This window comes from Garra rufa, chromosome 12 (genome assembly GCF_049309525.1).
Source record: "Garra rufa chromosome 12, GarRuf1.0, whole genome shotgun sequence".
Taxonomy (NCBI): Eukaryota; Metazoa; Chordata; class Actinopteri; order Cypriniformes; family Cyprinidae; genus Garra; species Garra rufa.
Genome location: NC_133372.1, coordinates 40,348,804 through 40,366,298, shown reverse-complemented (window position 1 = coordinate 40,366,298; position 17,495 = coordinate 40,348,804). Strand labels below are relative to the sequence as shown.

Below are 17,495 nucleotides of genomic sequence, written 5' to 3'. Positions count from 1 at the left end.
TTTTTGTATTTTTTTTTCTATTTGAATGGTTAAATAAAAAAAATCTGAAAGCTTGTCTAATTAATTGAAATCATGAAACTTAACACATACTTCAAAGTGTAACAAAAATTAAAATTAAAGGCCCTATGAAATAATTTTCTCTCTCAAATACTGTGTGTGCCATACATTTTCTGAAATTCTGGATTTTTTATTAATTTATTCAAGCATCTTGAATTAATTGATTTTATTTTAAAAAATCCCAGAAATACTGGGTTGTCTATTTACATTTTTTTTTTCTGGTAACTATTCTTTTAATAAATAATATTTCAATAATAAAAATTATTAGTAGTAGTACAATAATTAGGTTAAGTAATGTATAAGTTAAACTGATTTTTGCAGCTTAGTATTCACAGACACTAGTCCATATATTGTTTTAATTTAAGTGTACTGGCCTACTTTTGATTTATTCATCCAAAATTTGCCAAATTTCATCACAATCCGCGTTATATAGTAAATTCTGTTTTTATGACTGGATTCCGCGATTCCGTCCGTGTTTTTTGCTGAAATCATAGGGCTCTACGCTTACATAATTGCTGCATCTTAAACTGTGAAGTGCACGTTGGACTCAAAAATGACAAGACTTGGCTGGATTTTTGCACTTTCTGGGACTGTTTAGGTTTTGGTCAGTTTTCAGGAAACAGTTTCTTGGCTGCTACAAGCTATTATGGTGTGGCATGTAAACCAGTTACCTTTGAGCACACCTGAAATTCTTTTGTGTTCTCAGAATTATAGCTGGTTTCACATTTACGTCATAATTAACTGCGGTTGTTCAGTTTATGTCCATCAGGTGGTTTCTTCCTGTCTAAATAGTCAGTTATTGGCCAGAATAAGCTGCAGCTCTGACCAGATGATGTTCGTCAGAAGACTATCTGCAGGAGACTACAGGCCAGCAGGAGACGGAAACTTGCAGATAAGCAGAAACCGTGAACACTGAATCATAGCCTCATGGAAAAAGCATTACGCGTCGGGAACGTAAAAAACCTGACATTTCCGTTCCAGAGCTATTTTGTAGCACGTTTTTGTGACTTTTTATAAATATATAAATAAAAACGAAGGCGTCTGAATCATGAGCAGGCGTTGAATGTGAAGCCTGTGCTGTGGAGGGAGTGAGTAGGTGTGAACAGTGACGGACTGTGTAACACGGACACACTGGATGCTTTTGTGCGGGCCGGGAATGAGTGGGCACCGGTTAAACTAGCGTTTGAGGAATGAAGGAAGGAGTGTGAAGTTTATTTTGGACTGTGTCTAATAGAGCGGCAAAGAGGGAGTACAGACACAAGGACGGAAAAGTATGAGATCTTTGAAATTCTTGTTTTTGCTAAACACATGCTGTCAATAAAGAGATGCAATAAAGCCGCAAAGCTTTCTTTTTTATATTAATTTGAGGTTTTGTTTGAAATTGATCATAGCGTATGTGGTGACAGATCTACTTGGATCATGTGAACTGGTCATGCTGGCTACAATCTTAGGCTGTCATGTTTGTCACCACTTTTGTGCACTTCTTGTTTTTATAGACACGTGTTAAACCAAACCCAGATGTTGCACAATCCATGCCCACAGATCATCTGCTTGTAGAGGAATTTCTCTTGGAGATCTTGTTCATTCCCCAATCCACATGCTATACGCTTCACACTGACGTCTGTCAGGTTTCACTGGAAGGTTTCATTTGCGTCTGCTTTGCTCAGTGCCATAGGGCGTTTGTGCGGTGGACGGTTCGAACTCGCATGACCCAGCGATCGTTTGGAACACAATCTGCCTGGAGCTTTTATCTTGTTTTGAGGCTTGTGGCTAAGTGGGCCCCCATGACTCACATGGAGAAAGGAACCAAGTGGTACAAACCCAACCCTGTGATCCAGCAGAGAACGTCTTCTTTCCATCTGTGCTTCTTAAAAAAAGTCAACATATATGATCTTTCGGCTGAGAAGCAAGCTTATGTAGCCTGAAATAGCACAGTTATTGTTGTACCAAGTGAATGTCTTGGATCTTTTCATTGCTTTTAGAAGCAATTTATGTTTCTCCTTTGCTTGGAAAGCTTAGTTCATGTAAATGCCAGCATACCATGACAACATACAGTAACCATGGAATAAAGGTGCAATAGGACATTTTAACACCATAAAAGTAGTATAAATGAGTTCTTTAGAGATCTGTTTGAAGCTTTGTATGAGGAACAGAACAAATTTTATACCACGGTTCAAAAGTAAAAAATGCAGTAAAAATAGTTATCTTGTGAAATACTGTTACGACTTATAGTAACTGCTTTCTATGTGAATATATAAAAAAAAATTTGAATATGTTCTGATGCAAAGTTGAATGTTCAGCATCATTGCTCCAGTCTTCAGTGTCACAGGATCCTAATATGTGACACTGGACCACAAAACCAGCCGTAAGGATCAATTTTTCATCATCTTTCCATACATTCATACAGCAACATTTAGCCGAGATGAAATTATTTGAAAACCTGAAATCTGAGGGTGCAAAAAAATCTAAATACTGTCCAAATGAAGTAATGCAAATGCAAAATTAAGTTTTTATATGTTTACGTTATCTTCATGGAACATGATCTTTACTTAATATCCTAATGATTTTTGGCATAAAAGAAATGTTTTATCATTTTGACCTATATATGTATTTTTGGCTATTGCTACAAATATACCCGCGCTACTCAAGACTGGTTTTGTGGTTCAGGATCACATATGTTGATTTACTGCTCAAAGTATTTTTATTATTCTCAATGTTAAAAACAATTGTGCTTTTTTTTCTTCTCTCCAGAATTCTTTTATGAATAGAAAACAGTGTTAAGTAGTTTATCTCTCTAGTAAAAATGTCACATTGGCATCCCAGCTGGTACTAATCTGAAATTAAGACTTTTCTCAAATTCAAGCATTTCCTTAAAGTCCGTTCTTTTCATGCCCGTTTTAAATACTAAATTCCTATGCTTAAGGTTTCCACTAAACATAGGCAACACATGAAGTTCAATGAGTTTGACTCTGCCAGCCTTCCTACAACATGATCTTGCTCACAAAACAAAAGTGACATTTAGCTAGGCTCATTTTTAGTGTTTCACTCAGATGAAAGCACTAGCCAGCTCTCAGCTAGCTGATATGGTGGTATGTGTTTAAACCTCTCCTGCCAACTTATGACAACCCTAGTTATTTTCAGATTTGTTGAATGATAATGTTTCTAGGTAAGAGTGGTCTGTTCTACAGTCCTGGGTAGGGTTGCACCAGCCATTTGTAAGTTCTTACTTAAATTGGAACGTAAAGTCCACACTAGAGGCTAGTGACTACTAGCTAGTTTGTAACTAAATCTATACATTATTTGGTTGCACCAGTTGTTCGTAAGGCAGGACTTAGCTAGTAGTTCGTAAGCTCTCCATAAAGTAATGCGTAGTCGCATAATATGACGCTTACACTAAATCATCCAATAGAAACCTTCAAAATACACGAGCAGAACTATGATTTGTAATTTATCCTTCATTCTAACTTCTTTCCCCTCTCATATACTAACGATAAAAACAAGTTTCCATTAAAAACGAAACAATAATAACATTAGTTTATATGTAAGCTTTTTTTGTCCAGCGTCACATTTGTAAATCACATTCAGAGACTAATTCAAATAAATAAGGATCAATAAAAAAAAGAAAAAAAAGCCATTTATTTATTATTTTATCTGACATGCGCAGCACAAAGTGCACAGAGTCGCACTGTAGATGGGGTTTTAAAGACGCGCTAAAAAGAAACGAGTACGTTTATTCACATATTGTTCACTTTCTTTATATGTATGTGAGTGTCAATGTCCGCAGCATCATATATGTCTAAATGATTAATCACTTCCGTAAATATTTAGTTTATACGTAGAGTTACGTTGAAACTAAGTTTAATGGTGCAACGCAAAAATATTTAGTAGTGCGTAAGTCGTAACTTAGTGTCCATTTACGTCGCAACTAGGCTAAGTTGTCATTTACGCACAGCTGGTGCAAACGGCCCCTGGAGTCTCATTTTTGTGTGTTGCACGGTTAGATGCATGCATTTGTGCATGTATTGTGCTATATATTAAGGAAGGACAATACAGACAACGCCTAAAGGTCAGGAAGGACTAGGGACGCCTTGGTATGCAATGACAGATCATTTAAGGTCAGCTTAGGGAGGAAGTTTGTCCCCAGACGTGGTTTACGAGAGTATCCCGACCTTGGTGGTGGGGAAGGCAAGCCACTGACCGTATCCTTTGGAAACACGCAGGCCCCCAGTGAAATGACCTGTGACCGCTCCGTCTCAGACAAACTATTTTTGGTTTGAATTTGAACGTGTAACAGAAAGCAGTCATCACCGTCTGAAGGTTCAACGACACATTATGTGGTATGATGTCGCTAGGAAAGTACTTTGACTAGGGCTTTGTTTCAGGTCTTTGGGGGAGAAAAATTACACACTACATCTCAGTTTGCCTGTTTTATTTTTCTATAATGACGGTGCACAGTGACTCTCTATCGTCTCTGAGTTTTGCGTGCACACAAACCCTCACAGATGCATGTACATGTTTTCTTGAAGACATTTGCAATTCATTATCCCCTGAAGGGCACACATGACCTGAATGAAGCTGAATTGGCAGCCCTTCAGTCCAACGGTTCCTGAAGTCCACGCAGGGGCGGCTGGCCATTCTGCTGACGTTGCCTCTAGCTGATCTGTTACAGGGTCAGCCTTCATTGACAAAGCTGCCTTATATAGACAAGAGCTTTTCCTTGTATTGCACCTTCATCTGACATTACATGATCATCATTACATGATTGAGCTGATGAGCTGTTAAAACCTTGCAGTATAGGAAGAAATGCCTCCTTAAATGTGATTTATACGTCAATTTCTTACTAATATATGAGCGAGATTTTATTACAGAACTTGTATCTCTTGATTTCTTCAACCATAAATAAAGTTCTTGTTCTGAATGTCAATATTTTCCCTCCACTCCAGAGAGATTTGGTTTATACAAGCTAATTGATCCCTATAGGGAATATTTCAATGTTTGCCAGCATGTGTTTAACCTTTCTTGACATTTTAAAACCTGTTCACACTGAGTCTGAATTTTTGTCACGAAAAAACTAAATAAAGCAATGCCTATGAACTCCCTTCTTTTTGCAGGCTGTTCTTACTTTTTAAAATTAATGATTTTATTTTATTTGTTTTTTTTTAAGTAAACTGATTGATAAATAATAAATAAGTACAAATAAATAATATTAATTGTTATATACTGCCGCTCAAATGTTTGGCATCAGTAAGGTTTTTAATGCATTTTAAAAGAGAGTTTTCTGCTCATCAAGGCTGCGTTTATATAATTTAAAAATACACTGTAAAAAAAAAAAACTGTAATATTGTGAAATGTTAATGCAATTTAAAATAGTGGTTTTCTATTTTAATATACTTTAAAATATAACTTATTCCTGTGATGCAAAGCTGAATTTTTTGCATCGTTACTCCAGTATTCAATTTATAATCAGTTTTGGAAACAGTTGTGCTGCTTAATATTTGTTTTGGAACCTGTGATCATTTTTCAGTATTCTTTGATAAATCAAATAAAAAGAACAGCATTTACTTAAAATAGAAAACATTTGTAACAATAAACAACTTTTTCAAAGTTTGGGGTCAGTATTTTTTTTTCTTTCTCTCTTTGAAAGAAATTAATACTTTTATTCAGCAAGTATGTGTTAAATTGATAAAAAGTGATTAGTAAAGACTTATATTTATATTTTCAATAAATGGTGTTCTTTTTAACTTTCTATTCATAAAAGAATTCTGAAGGTATCACAGGTTCCAAAAAATATTAAGCAGCACAACTGTTTCCAACATTGATAATAAAAGTAATAAATCAGTATATTAGAATGATTTCTGAAGGATCAAGTGACACTGAAGACTGGAGTAATGGCTAATGAAAATTCAGATTTGCGTCACAGAAATAAATGTATATTTTAAAGTATGTTAAAATAAAAAACAGTTATTTTGAATTGCAATAATAAATGGATCTTTGACGATAAGAAAAAATGATATATATATATACTTGGTGTCATATGTTTATGTTAGAGCTTATGCAAACAGGCCTTAACACTGCTGAGAAAAGTGCACCATTATGCATGAGCAAACGGATTCATGCGATAATGCTAATCAGATTTGCTTACATAAAAACCCATTTCGTTAAGACACTCTTAATATTTCACTTCCTTAATTGGGGTCATTAAGGTTTAGCAATTTTTCAAAGAGAGCTTTTTCAGTACATTTCTGATCTCAGACCAGCTGGAGGTGTACACCTCTGGCTGATGTCAGTATAGTAATTTTGCATTATGTAAACCCTTTGGAGAGACATATAATGAAATTCTGATGCAACATTGTCATGTGGAGTGTTCGTGAGAGCAAGGACAGTTTGCAAAACTTTTCTCTGAAAACTATTGATCGTCAAATGAACTCCTGTAATGTTTGATGCACGTCCGCACTGAATAGTTTACCCTGGTCTGACCGGCAAACTAGCATGGTTTCAGTTCAACACTCTAATTATTGCACTATGCTTGCATTATTTGTAATACTCTGTAATAGTCCACTCTGTTCCCAACTAATATAAAATGTCATTTTTTTTTTTTGGTATAATACTTTGATTTTCCAGCATTTTTGTGTATTTGAGCCATTTCCAACAATGACTGTATGATTTTGAGATCCATCTTTTCACACTGAGGACAACTGAGGGACTCAACTATTACAGAAGGTTCAAACTCTCACTGATGCTCCAGAAAGAAAAATTATGCATTAAGAGCAAGGGGTGAAAACTTTTGAACTGAGTGTAGATGTGTAAATTTTTCTTATTTTGCCTAAATACCATATTTTCTCATTTAGTACTGCCCTTCTACAGGAAAAACTCATGGTACTGAACACTTATGTTCTTTGTATATTCTCTTAGTTTTGACTTTGTACCTAAGTACCAGATCTTTTTGGGTGGCTGTCATTTTGTATGTGTGAGTGTGATCAAGGTGTGCTGCGTCTGTGTGAATGGTGGTCTTTGTCTACAGAATGGCCTCTTTTAAGCATCATATCACAGACAGCAGTGAGTGCTTGTTAACTAAGGTTTCATTCTTCGGGCCTCTCTCTCATTCTGAATGAATATATTGTGACTGACCCGCGGTCAGAAAAACTCAATAGAGAATCTGAGATTGAAACAGAGCGCTGCGAATGCTGCTCCAATGCGCTTTCTGTCCTCTCTTTAGCTCTCTTCGTACAACCAGCTTACGTGCAGGGAAATTAAATTGTGGCCGAGCGAAAGCTTTTCCATTCAGGAAAACGTGGAAAAGTTTATTGCTCTTGAGCAAACACGATTTTGACCGTTTAAGGTGATGAGGACGCCAGCTAGGTGTTGTTCCTCTGAGGTTGTGTGCAAAGGCTTGGCTTTATGTTGAGTTATGGACTCTTTCTCTAACGGCACACGCGAGTGGAAAGTATTTGAGCGCTGACGGAAACGTACGGTCTCTCCGTCTGTGATAAAGACCGTCTTTGTGTGATTAAGAGGTTTAATGGGGATCATACATCATATTGGCAAGAACAGTGAAGAACCTTTTTATATTAGGCGCACTGATGTGAATGTGCTTGAATGTTTCAATCTGGCTGCAGGGAGACTAGGTTTGTATTTGATATTGTACCTATTTTATAAAGAAAAAAGTAAATGGTAATAAAAAATAAATATGCACTAAATAAATAAATATACACTATCAGTCAAAAAATATTGAAATAAAGACATTTTCAATGTTTTGTCTATAAAGAAATTGTAGAAATTAATACTTTTATTTAGCAAGGATGATTTAAATTGTATCAAAAGTGATGATAAAGGCTTATAAAGTAAAAAAAAAAAAAAAAAAAGATTTGTTTCAGATAAATGGATAAATACTGTTCTTCTGAACTTTCAATTCATCAAAGAAACCTGAAAAAATATTCAGCTGTTTTCAACATCTGTAATAATAATAATAATAATAAATGTTTTTGAGTAGCAAATCAGAATATTAGAATGATTTCTGAAGGATCATGTGACTGGAGTTATGATGCTAAAATTTCAGCTTTGAAATCACAGGAAGAAATTACATTTTAAAATATATTCCAATAGAAAACAGTTACTTTAAATGGTAAAAATATGTCAAAATTGTACTGTTTTTGCTGTACTTTGGATCAAATAAATGCAGGTTTGGCGAGCAGAAAATACTTCCTTAAAAAACATTAAAACTCTTTTAGATGTATCATTTTATTTTTTATTTATTTTTCCGCATGACCAAAAATATAATGCAGTGATGTCCTTTTGAAGTGTTGTCATGGTGTATCATTCAGTCATTCAGTATTGTCCTATATATCATTCAATACATGGTAAAATACCATGGTATTACCATCTGATACAGTTGTATAGCTGCTAAGTGGATTTGTAAGTATTGAACTTTTTAACAAATTATTTCTTATTGTAATAATGCAAGATTTTGATATCACTGCTTTTTAATGCATTAAAAAAGAAGCAAAAAACACAAAGTACCTCCCAGATCAGCCCACCTTTTTTTAATATTCAAACACAGCTTGTTTTTGACTTCATTAACTTAAGAATGTTGTTTTTTTCCCCATTTTTATCACTCTTTCTTTATAGACACAGACAAGAACAGGAAATTAAGGGGAAAAGAGAGGATTTAAACCTACAGAACTCACTTAATGTGTCAGAATTTGTGTGCTAATCGCTAGGCCACAACTCCAACCTTACAGGTCTAAAAAGTGGTACGCTATTGTTTGGTAATGTTTTAATAGTCGCTAACAATAGATTAATCTGATTCAGACAGTAACAAGCGGTTAAATCAACTGAACACTCCCTATTGTGGTTTCCACCAAGCATAACAGTTGCTTTTAAAGTGGCTGGAAAATTGGCTAGGTGTTGAAGATTTATCCCGAGAATATACAGAATGGCACATTTAGCTTGATCTGTTGCTGTTACGAGGTATTAAAGAAGGAAAATACGAATTTCACACCGTTTTTACATTGGCAACTGGTTTGTTTGGCGGCCTGCCTGACTTTTAAAGTGGTTTACAGTCAAAACACCTGTAATTATACAGTTCTTACAAAGTTGGTCTCGTTTGTGCTCTCTTTATTCGACCAAGATTGATTGACACCAGAGACATTTGAAAGTTTAATGTCTTAACCCCCCCAGCCCCCCCCCCTACCCCACCCCCCGGCAGGGAGAACTTGCGTGTGAAATGGCAAGGCAGTAATGAGACTTATTGAGCATCAGCCCGAGGCGGCAGGGTGTGACGTCCCACCTCCCCAGCCGAATCAGTTGACTTCAAAACATCAGCAGAGACCAGTTTGTGGCAGTATTTGCTGCGCTGAAGATCACACATCACACAAACAGCAACAAAAAGACCAGTGAGGTGCATGACATGACATGTCTAGTCCTGCAGGAGGAACAGTTAGATTTGCTGCCCCCGGCTATAGACCTGGGAAACGCTTACCAGGAAGTACAGTGACACAGATGTAGTTTCATAAAGAACTAAAAAGAGAACAGTTTTAAGGATTGACTTCGGTTTGGATTATAGAATTAACTTATAGTAATGCATTTAATTTTAATAAGAGGTAGATAGATGAGTGTTCTCACATTTTGACTGTTGTAAGGGCTCTGAACAATGAACTTGCAATATGCACGCAAGGTTCACTTTATTTTTGTTTTATTGTTATATAATACAGTTGAGGTCACGAAAAACATCCCCCTTTCAGAATCTATGAAATGTTATTTTACCAAAATAAGAGGGATCATTTATAAAAATGACCCCATTCAAAAGTTTACATCCCCTTGATTCTTAATGCTGTGTTGTTACCTGAATGATCCACAGCTGTGTTTTTATGTTTAGTGATAGTTGTTCATGAGTCATGTTTGTCCTGAGCAGTTAAACTGTCTGTTGTTCTTCAGAAAAATTCTTCAGATCCCACTAATTCTGGTTTTCCAGCATTTTTGTGTATTTGAACCATTTCCCACGATGGCTGAGTGATTTTTGATCTGAGATCCATCTTTTCACACTGAGGACAAATGAGGGACTTGTGCAACTATTACAGAAGGTTTAAATGCTCACTGATGCTTCAGAAAGAAAAACAGTGCATTAGGGCTGGGTTTGAAAACTTTTGACTAGATTGGAGATTTTTTTTTTTTTTTTGCCTAAATGTCATATTTGTTCATTTAGCACTGCTCTTCAGAGACTACAGAAGATATTTACATGTTTCCCAGGAGACTGGGAACTGTTTTAACTGTTCAGGACAAACAAGGGACTCATGAACAACTATCACTAAACAGAAAAAAAACAGGTGTGGATCATTCTGGTAGCAACAAAGTATTAAGAATCAAGGGGGTGTAAACTTTTGAACGGGGTCATTTTTCAAAATTCAACTATTTTCACTTGTGGACTATATGTAAACATCTTTTATGTGAAATCTTATTCAGGTCAGTACTAAATAAAAAAAATAACATGCATTTTGTATGATGATTTGGTGAAATTATTAACATTTTGCAGATTCTGAAAGGGGGGTGTAAACGTTTGACCTCAACTATATGTATTGTATAAATGCTGTCAGAATAGACCTTTCTTACATTTCCAGGTTTCTCATAGTGGAAGTTGTCGTAGTTGGGTAAAATCCGAGAGCAGTAAATGGGACAGTACTACAAATGTATTTTTTGTATTCCCATTTGCCTAAATAGCAAAAGAAAAACTCCACAATAGTGTTTTCTCGACTTTCAATCAAAAGAAAAAATGTAAAGAAACTGATATCGGCAGTCAAAAGAGAGAACGATGTCAAATTAACCCAAAGTCTTTCCCATAGACACAGCATTAGAAACACCTTTGCATTAGCATTAACTATTTTTTTTGTAACATGATGAAAAAACTGATATAATACAAAGTATAGTGTTATAAATGTACATACATTTTATTTAAAATTTAAATATGAAAAACTTAGAAGGAATTATGATGATGATGATGACCGTTGAAATGCGTCATCACAGTCTTGTGAAAAGGGTTCATTGTGTTACTTTACACTTTCACGGTTTCATGTCTCACTTAAATGTTTGGTTATTTGGAAGAGGACTCTAATGAAAAAATGAAACCAAAAGAGAAGTGAGCATTAACGCCAAACGAAAGGCAGGTTTTTCAGCCAATAAGAGAAGTCATTCTGTGCATAATTTGCATATTGCATCATCTACATCCTGCTCAGACTCAGCAGTCCAGTATTAAGCATATCTGATTAGACGGTTTAATGCCAGTATTAAGACTGTTTTCACAGTCTTAACATAATTTACTTTAATATTTATGTCTCTGTGACTCGGCGTCGAATATGTTCATAGAAATATTTCAGTGTTTCCGACGTGAGCGCGTTAGTGGATGTATCATTGCGATGCAATGCAATAAATAGCTAGTTTATTGGCTTTTGTAATTATAATTATTCAGATAGCAATTTATCATCTAGGCTGTTAGTAAGCTAGTCTAGTTTATGCCTTTCCCAGATGTCAACTGTTAGCAAGTGGATAGTTGAATTGTCTCAGATCAGTGATTAAATAAAGCTTTTTTTGGCGGTGCTTCTCTGTACATGTGCTAGCCCAAAAATTTAGGATCTTTTTTTGTTTTCCTTTCCTCAGCTGACTTTAGGTTGGACAAAAGTCAGAGTCCAGCTGTGTGTGTGTGTGTGTGTGTGTGTGTGTGTGTGTGTGTGTCCCTAAAAATGGACTGCCTTTCCTGATTGATTGTTTTTCACTGTTTTCCCTACCTAGAAAGAGAATAATTGGAAAAGAGAAAGAATCATTGTGTTATAACGAATACAAGTTAGAGCAGTGATCTCAGACACAATTATATTGGTAAACAAGTTCATTTTATCTAGATGAAGAAAATAAAAAGTGAGAAGCTTCTAAAGTACATGGCTTTGTTGATCTAGTCTTGTACACCAATCTCACAGCGCTAACCAAAGATAATAAGTGCATAGGCTTGAGGGGTTGTGGAAGAGCTGGTTTTTCTGGCACCCTGTCTGTGCAAAGGGGTTTGTGTGAGCAGTCTCTTGATGAATGTGCAGTGCTCTCCCTGCATGCCTGGAGGCTTTGCTGCAGTGATGCATTAGTGTGATTATGCAGAAGCTAAGTAATTGACCTGTTTAAAACTTTTGGGCCGCAGCACTAATTCCTCAATATTATGGCATTAAAGAGGTTTATATAAAACTGCATTTTAGGTCATTAGATACTTCATATGATCCTTTTGAATTTATTCTAAGATGGTGAATCATAAATGTTTCTTAGTATCAGTTAGTGTTGGGCGATATGCTCAATTTTCATATCGCCCTATCGTCAGCCTGAGGGATCGCCGATACACGATACTATCGTGCTAATTTAATTAATTATCTATGTACTAAATTCCTTATTCGTTTTGTAAAGGTAGACTTTCTTTTGGCATATGATTAAGTTGTGCGTGTACAGAGCGCTGACTGTAATTCTGCCGGAGTTGTTCAAGTTACTTTCGGTTTCATTCTCTGCTATCGTCAGTGAGTGAGTTGTAAATGTGCTAGCCAGAATGTAAATGAATGAATCTTTCTTTACCAGTCATATTGCGATAATGTTACCGCTGTATGTCTGACCGTTATCATCAGGTGATGTTGTAGTTCAGTTCATATTGGATGCGGAGAAGTGATGCGCGTGTAATTCACATGCGTATGTTTAGCGCCATCTGATCGCATCGTAATTCTAATTAACGCATAGATGTTACTGAGATGACTGTTTATGTTTACTATATACAGACTGATTATGATACATCGTAATTAATTCAGCCTGAACCAGGTTTTACTACCTCTGTTATCCTAATGACTGCAATGCTAATATAATATAACACTCCCTTTAGAATCTACCAACATACTGTATGATGAAAATCTCCCATTTTGCACACTGCACGAGGTGCGTTAAGGCGCTGTGGCCTCTCTGTGCGTGTGTTTATACCGCGGCAAGTTTCTGAAGCATCCTAGAACAGACTCTCTGTGCTGCATTGCTAAAGTTAAGTTCTTTGTTGACGGATAATAATAATTATCGTCTAACTATCGTCAAAGGCATCATCAACAGGCGATATCTCTGACTATCGTCGATACACGATACTATCGTCTATCGGCACAACCCTAGTATCAGTGTTGAAAAATTGTGCTGCTTGAGATTTTTGTTAAAAAACGTGATTCTTATAAATATTAATTTCTTACAAAAATACATGATGCGATCTGGGAAAACCCGTCGGATGTCGTGCTGGGACATTTTCAGGAAATACGAAAAATAGGTTGAATGTCAATTTTTTTTTTTTTTGTCAAAATTGGGTTTTCATTAAATTATTATTCAATAATATCTTATCTATCTTGTTATGATGCAGTATAGCGCTCCTAAATTGACAGACAGCTCTTGTTAAACCCGTGAAGTGAAAGTAAAACCTGTCTCTTTTTAAAAACTGTCTCACTTTTCAAAATTTAATTCTTGAAAATCATAGCTATCAGCCAACTTAAGATAGCCATAACTTTTGTTACGTTCAAACTATAGACAAAATAAGAACAGTTTTGGAAAGGGCTTTCATATGGTATTAAAACCTAAAAAAGTTAAAATTTTACCATGTGTTGGGTTTTCCTAGATCGCATCAGTTTTATATTTTATGTCACCCTGGACCACAAAACCAGTCTTAAAGGAACACTCCAATTTTGTTGGAAATAAGCTCATTCTCCAACTCCCCCTGAGGTCATAACTTGAGTTTTACCATTTTGAAATCCATTCAGCCGTTTTCCTGTTCTGGCGATATCACTTTTAGCATAGATCATTGAATCCTATTAGACCAATAGCATCACATTCAAAAATTACCATAACTGCAGAAGAGTCAAGATCTAAATAGGACAAATATCAAAACTCGTTGGTCATTTTTGAATGCGACGCTATTGGTCTAATAGGATTCAATGATCTATGCTAAGCTATGCTAAAAGTGATATCACCAGTGATAACAGGAGAACGGCTGAATGGATTTCAAAACGGTAAAAATCAACTTATTAACTCGGGGGGAGTTGGAGAATGAGCCTATTTTCAAAAAAATTGGAGTGTTCCTTTTAAGCGCACAGGATTATTTGTAGCAATAGCCAAAAAATACATTGTATGGGTCAAAATTATCGATTTTTCTTTTATGCCAAAAAATCATTAGGATATTAAGTAAAGATATTTTGTAAATTTTCTACCACAAATATATCAAAACTTAATTTTTGATTAAGTGATCTGCATTGCTAAGAACTTCATTTGGACATCTTTAAAGGAGAAAATTTCAGATTCAGATTCAGTTCTCCTATTCTAGCAAACCATACGTCAATGGAAAGCTTATTTACTCAGCTTTTAGATTATGTATAAAGCTCAATAAAAATAAAAAAAAGACCCTTATGACTGGTTTTGTGGTTCAGGGTCACATATGTAATTTATATAAAATTTACAGAATGAAGAATGTAACATCCTTTCTCAGTTTCCAGCTCCAGTTCATGTTTTAATTCTTAAGATAAATTCTCTAAATGTTTGTGTTTAGATAGGAAATGCTATTTGGTCAAGATGTCTATATGTGTCCTGTCCTCCCTTCTTCTGGGTCAGAATGCCCTTATGCAGGTACAAAGCCTGTGCTGAAGAAAACTAGGTCAAATGTGCTTCAGGTCACTGTTTTACAGATTGTGAGTGCAGTCTCGTAATTACCCACATCAGTGGAATAAAATTTCTGCCATTATACACTCACCTTCATGTCATTCCAAACCTGTATGACTGACTTTTCCTTCTTCTTCGGAAAAAAGTTTGACTAGTTTCCATGCAATTACAGTAAAGCTTTCAAGCTTCAACAAGGATGTAAAAGCATCATAAAAATAGTCCATATTACTTGTTTTCAGTCTTCGGAAGCCAAAATATGCTGACTTGTGAGCAGGAGGGTGAGAAATGATAATAGAAGTTTCATTTTTGGCCAAACTATTCTTTTAATCCTTGTTAATGAGAAATCAACGTTGCTTCATTTGAACCACACGTTCCTGTGAAAGATAAGATGAGTTATGTAGCAAGCCGTCTGAGACATGTTACAAAATGAAGCCCATTCAGCCACTTATTAAAGAAAGAGAGGGGGAAAGAAAGGATTAAAGAGAAGAGAACAATGTGATGAAACTGTTCTTTCAGAACTCTTAAGCAACATGTTTTTCCTCTTGGCATCACAGCTTCTGATGAAGCTCGGAATGGAAGATTGTAAGATTAAAGACACTGATATTAATTTCCTTTACTCTTTTTTTTTTTTTTTTCCCTCCAGGAGCGACGAAAGAGATTGGATCGGCTTTGACCAGGATGTGTATGAGACACAGAAGCATTGAGAGCAAGCTCAAACTATTCACCACGTACGACTATTTAATTGTTTTGTTTTTCATAAACTCATTAGCTGAATTGGTAATAAAGATTATGTATTACACAACACATTAACTGTATGGACGACTTTAATCTGTGTGTGCAGGGTTCTCATGGATAACTTGATCACTCCTCTGGAACTGAAAATTGAAGAGTGGAAGAAGGTTGCCAGTCAGCTGGATAAAGACCACGCCAAAGGTATCGGCCTCCTTCCCTATGTGATATAATCAGAATTCAAAAGGTTTAGTATTTAATCTTTGTGTGGAAAAAGTTCCTGTACAGAAGGAGGTAAAGTATCGTTTTAATCCTTTAATGGAGCTTTTTCAAACTAAGTGGGTTGAATTTAAAAGTAGAATTCACCTGAACATTTGTAAAAACAGTACCTAGAAGAATATCCAGTCTGTTCCATAGAGCCTGTTCAGATAATTATACACACAAATGATTTAGTTGTTAATTAAAATGGTAGTGAAAGGATACATTTCTTTATCCTTTGAGACAGGAGTTGATTATACTATGAAACCATTTACAGTCTTAAGAGTGCAGTAGCAATGAAGAAAAATGCTCATAGAAATGAAGTTATCACCAAAAAAAAACTTGTTGATCTCATTGCAAACAACATATATCACCACTCCTTTGGAAAATCTTTCTTATTAGCTGCACACTGTTAATTATTAAATGGCTGTTAACTCTGTGGGAGTCCCTCAGACAGTTATATTACAGCTCACAATGGATTATTTATTCATAAGAACAATCCATTATGTCATATAAAAGATTAGGCATTCAATCAGTTAGTTTGCAGCTCGCGCTGCTACTCCCACGCTATCTCCAACACGTCTGTCTGAGGTTGCTAAGGGGTCGTTTCATTTGACATCATTGTGAATAATTTATTAGCAGTGCTCGCTAAGGCAGGCGATGTTATTATTGTTGAACAAATTCAAGATTAGGGATTTGAAGCACTGCCTTTATTAACATTTATCGTTTGCTTGCACTGAAGAGTCTAATATTCTTTATTCTATTGCCTTTTTTTTGTTTGTTTAGAATATAAGAAAGCACGTTCAGACATCAAGAAGAAATCTTCAGACACGATTAAACTGCAGAAGAAAGTTAAGAAAGGTAAGAAATTATGGTTAGATAAGGTGAACACCTTTGGTAAATACGCTCTTAATTATATTTTGCATACTATAGTTGCAACATATGAAGTCCTGTTTTCTTGTTACACACTCGCGCACACGTTCTCAAATTACCGCCTCAGATCTTTTTGTCTGCACACAATAGGACATGCCCGTGTCTTCTGTTGGCGCCACACCCCGTGTTGTCATAATACCACACCCCGTGTTGTCATGGCATCAGCCTTGGCCATCTTGCCTCTGGTCATAAGGCGCTGTGAACTGAATGTTCATTTGAAATAGTCCTTCAGTGTTTTTTTTTTTACGGCTTGACAAAAAGTGTAGCCCGAAAGTTAACTAAGTAAGGTTTACTTGGGCTGCTCAAAATCTTGCCCTGGAGGGCCAATGCGCTGCAGAGTGTGCTCCAACCCTGAAAAAACTCACCTACCTGTGATTTTCTAATGATCTTACGACATTTATTTGCATGCTTAGGTGTGTTTGATTAGGGATAGAGCTAAACTCTGCAGGTAAGTGCATTGCGTAGACCAGATTTGAGGATCCCTGAAGTAAACTAACTAAATGATGAGGCCATAGTTTTATTAACAAAACCTAATGCACTTTTTGAGAGAATCTCTCAGCACATATAAAGAACATGTCTATGTCTATATATATATATATATATATATATATATATATATATATATATATACACACACCCTCTAAATAAGTATTATTTCCATTGTGACATTTTCATAAGTTAAAGGGATAGTTTACCCCAAAATGAAAATACTGTCATTACTTAATTAAAGACCTTCATTCATCTTCGTAACAAATTAATTTATTTTTTATTAAATCTGAGAGCTTTCTGACCCTGCATAGAAAGCAACACTACCATGTTCAAGGCCCTGAAAG

The 17,495-nt window shown here is 35.7% G+C and overlaps 1 protein-coding gene across 3 annotated transcripts in view; it reads left to right on the top strand.

The window, feature by feature from the left end:
- The window catches only part of LOC141347008 (protein MTSS 1-like), a 75,676-nt gene that overhangs the window by 35,238 nt on the left and 22,943 nt on the right, over positions 1-17,495 (top strand). For all 3 annotated transcript variants that reach the window (XM_073851977.1, XM_073851976.1, XM_073851975.1), the window contains exons 4-6: positions 15,386-15,470; positions 15,584-15,675; positions 16,516-16,590. In XM_073851977.1, coding sequence (XP_073708078.1) covers positions 15,386-15,470; positions 15,584-15,675; positions 16,516-16,590 — 252 coding nt within the window. The remainder of the gene's footprint in view (positions 1-15,385; positions 15,471-15,583; positions 15,676-16,515; positions 16,591-17,495) is intronic.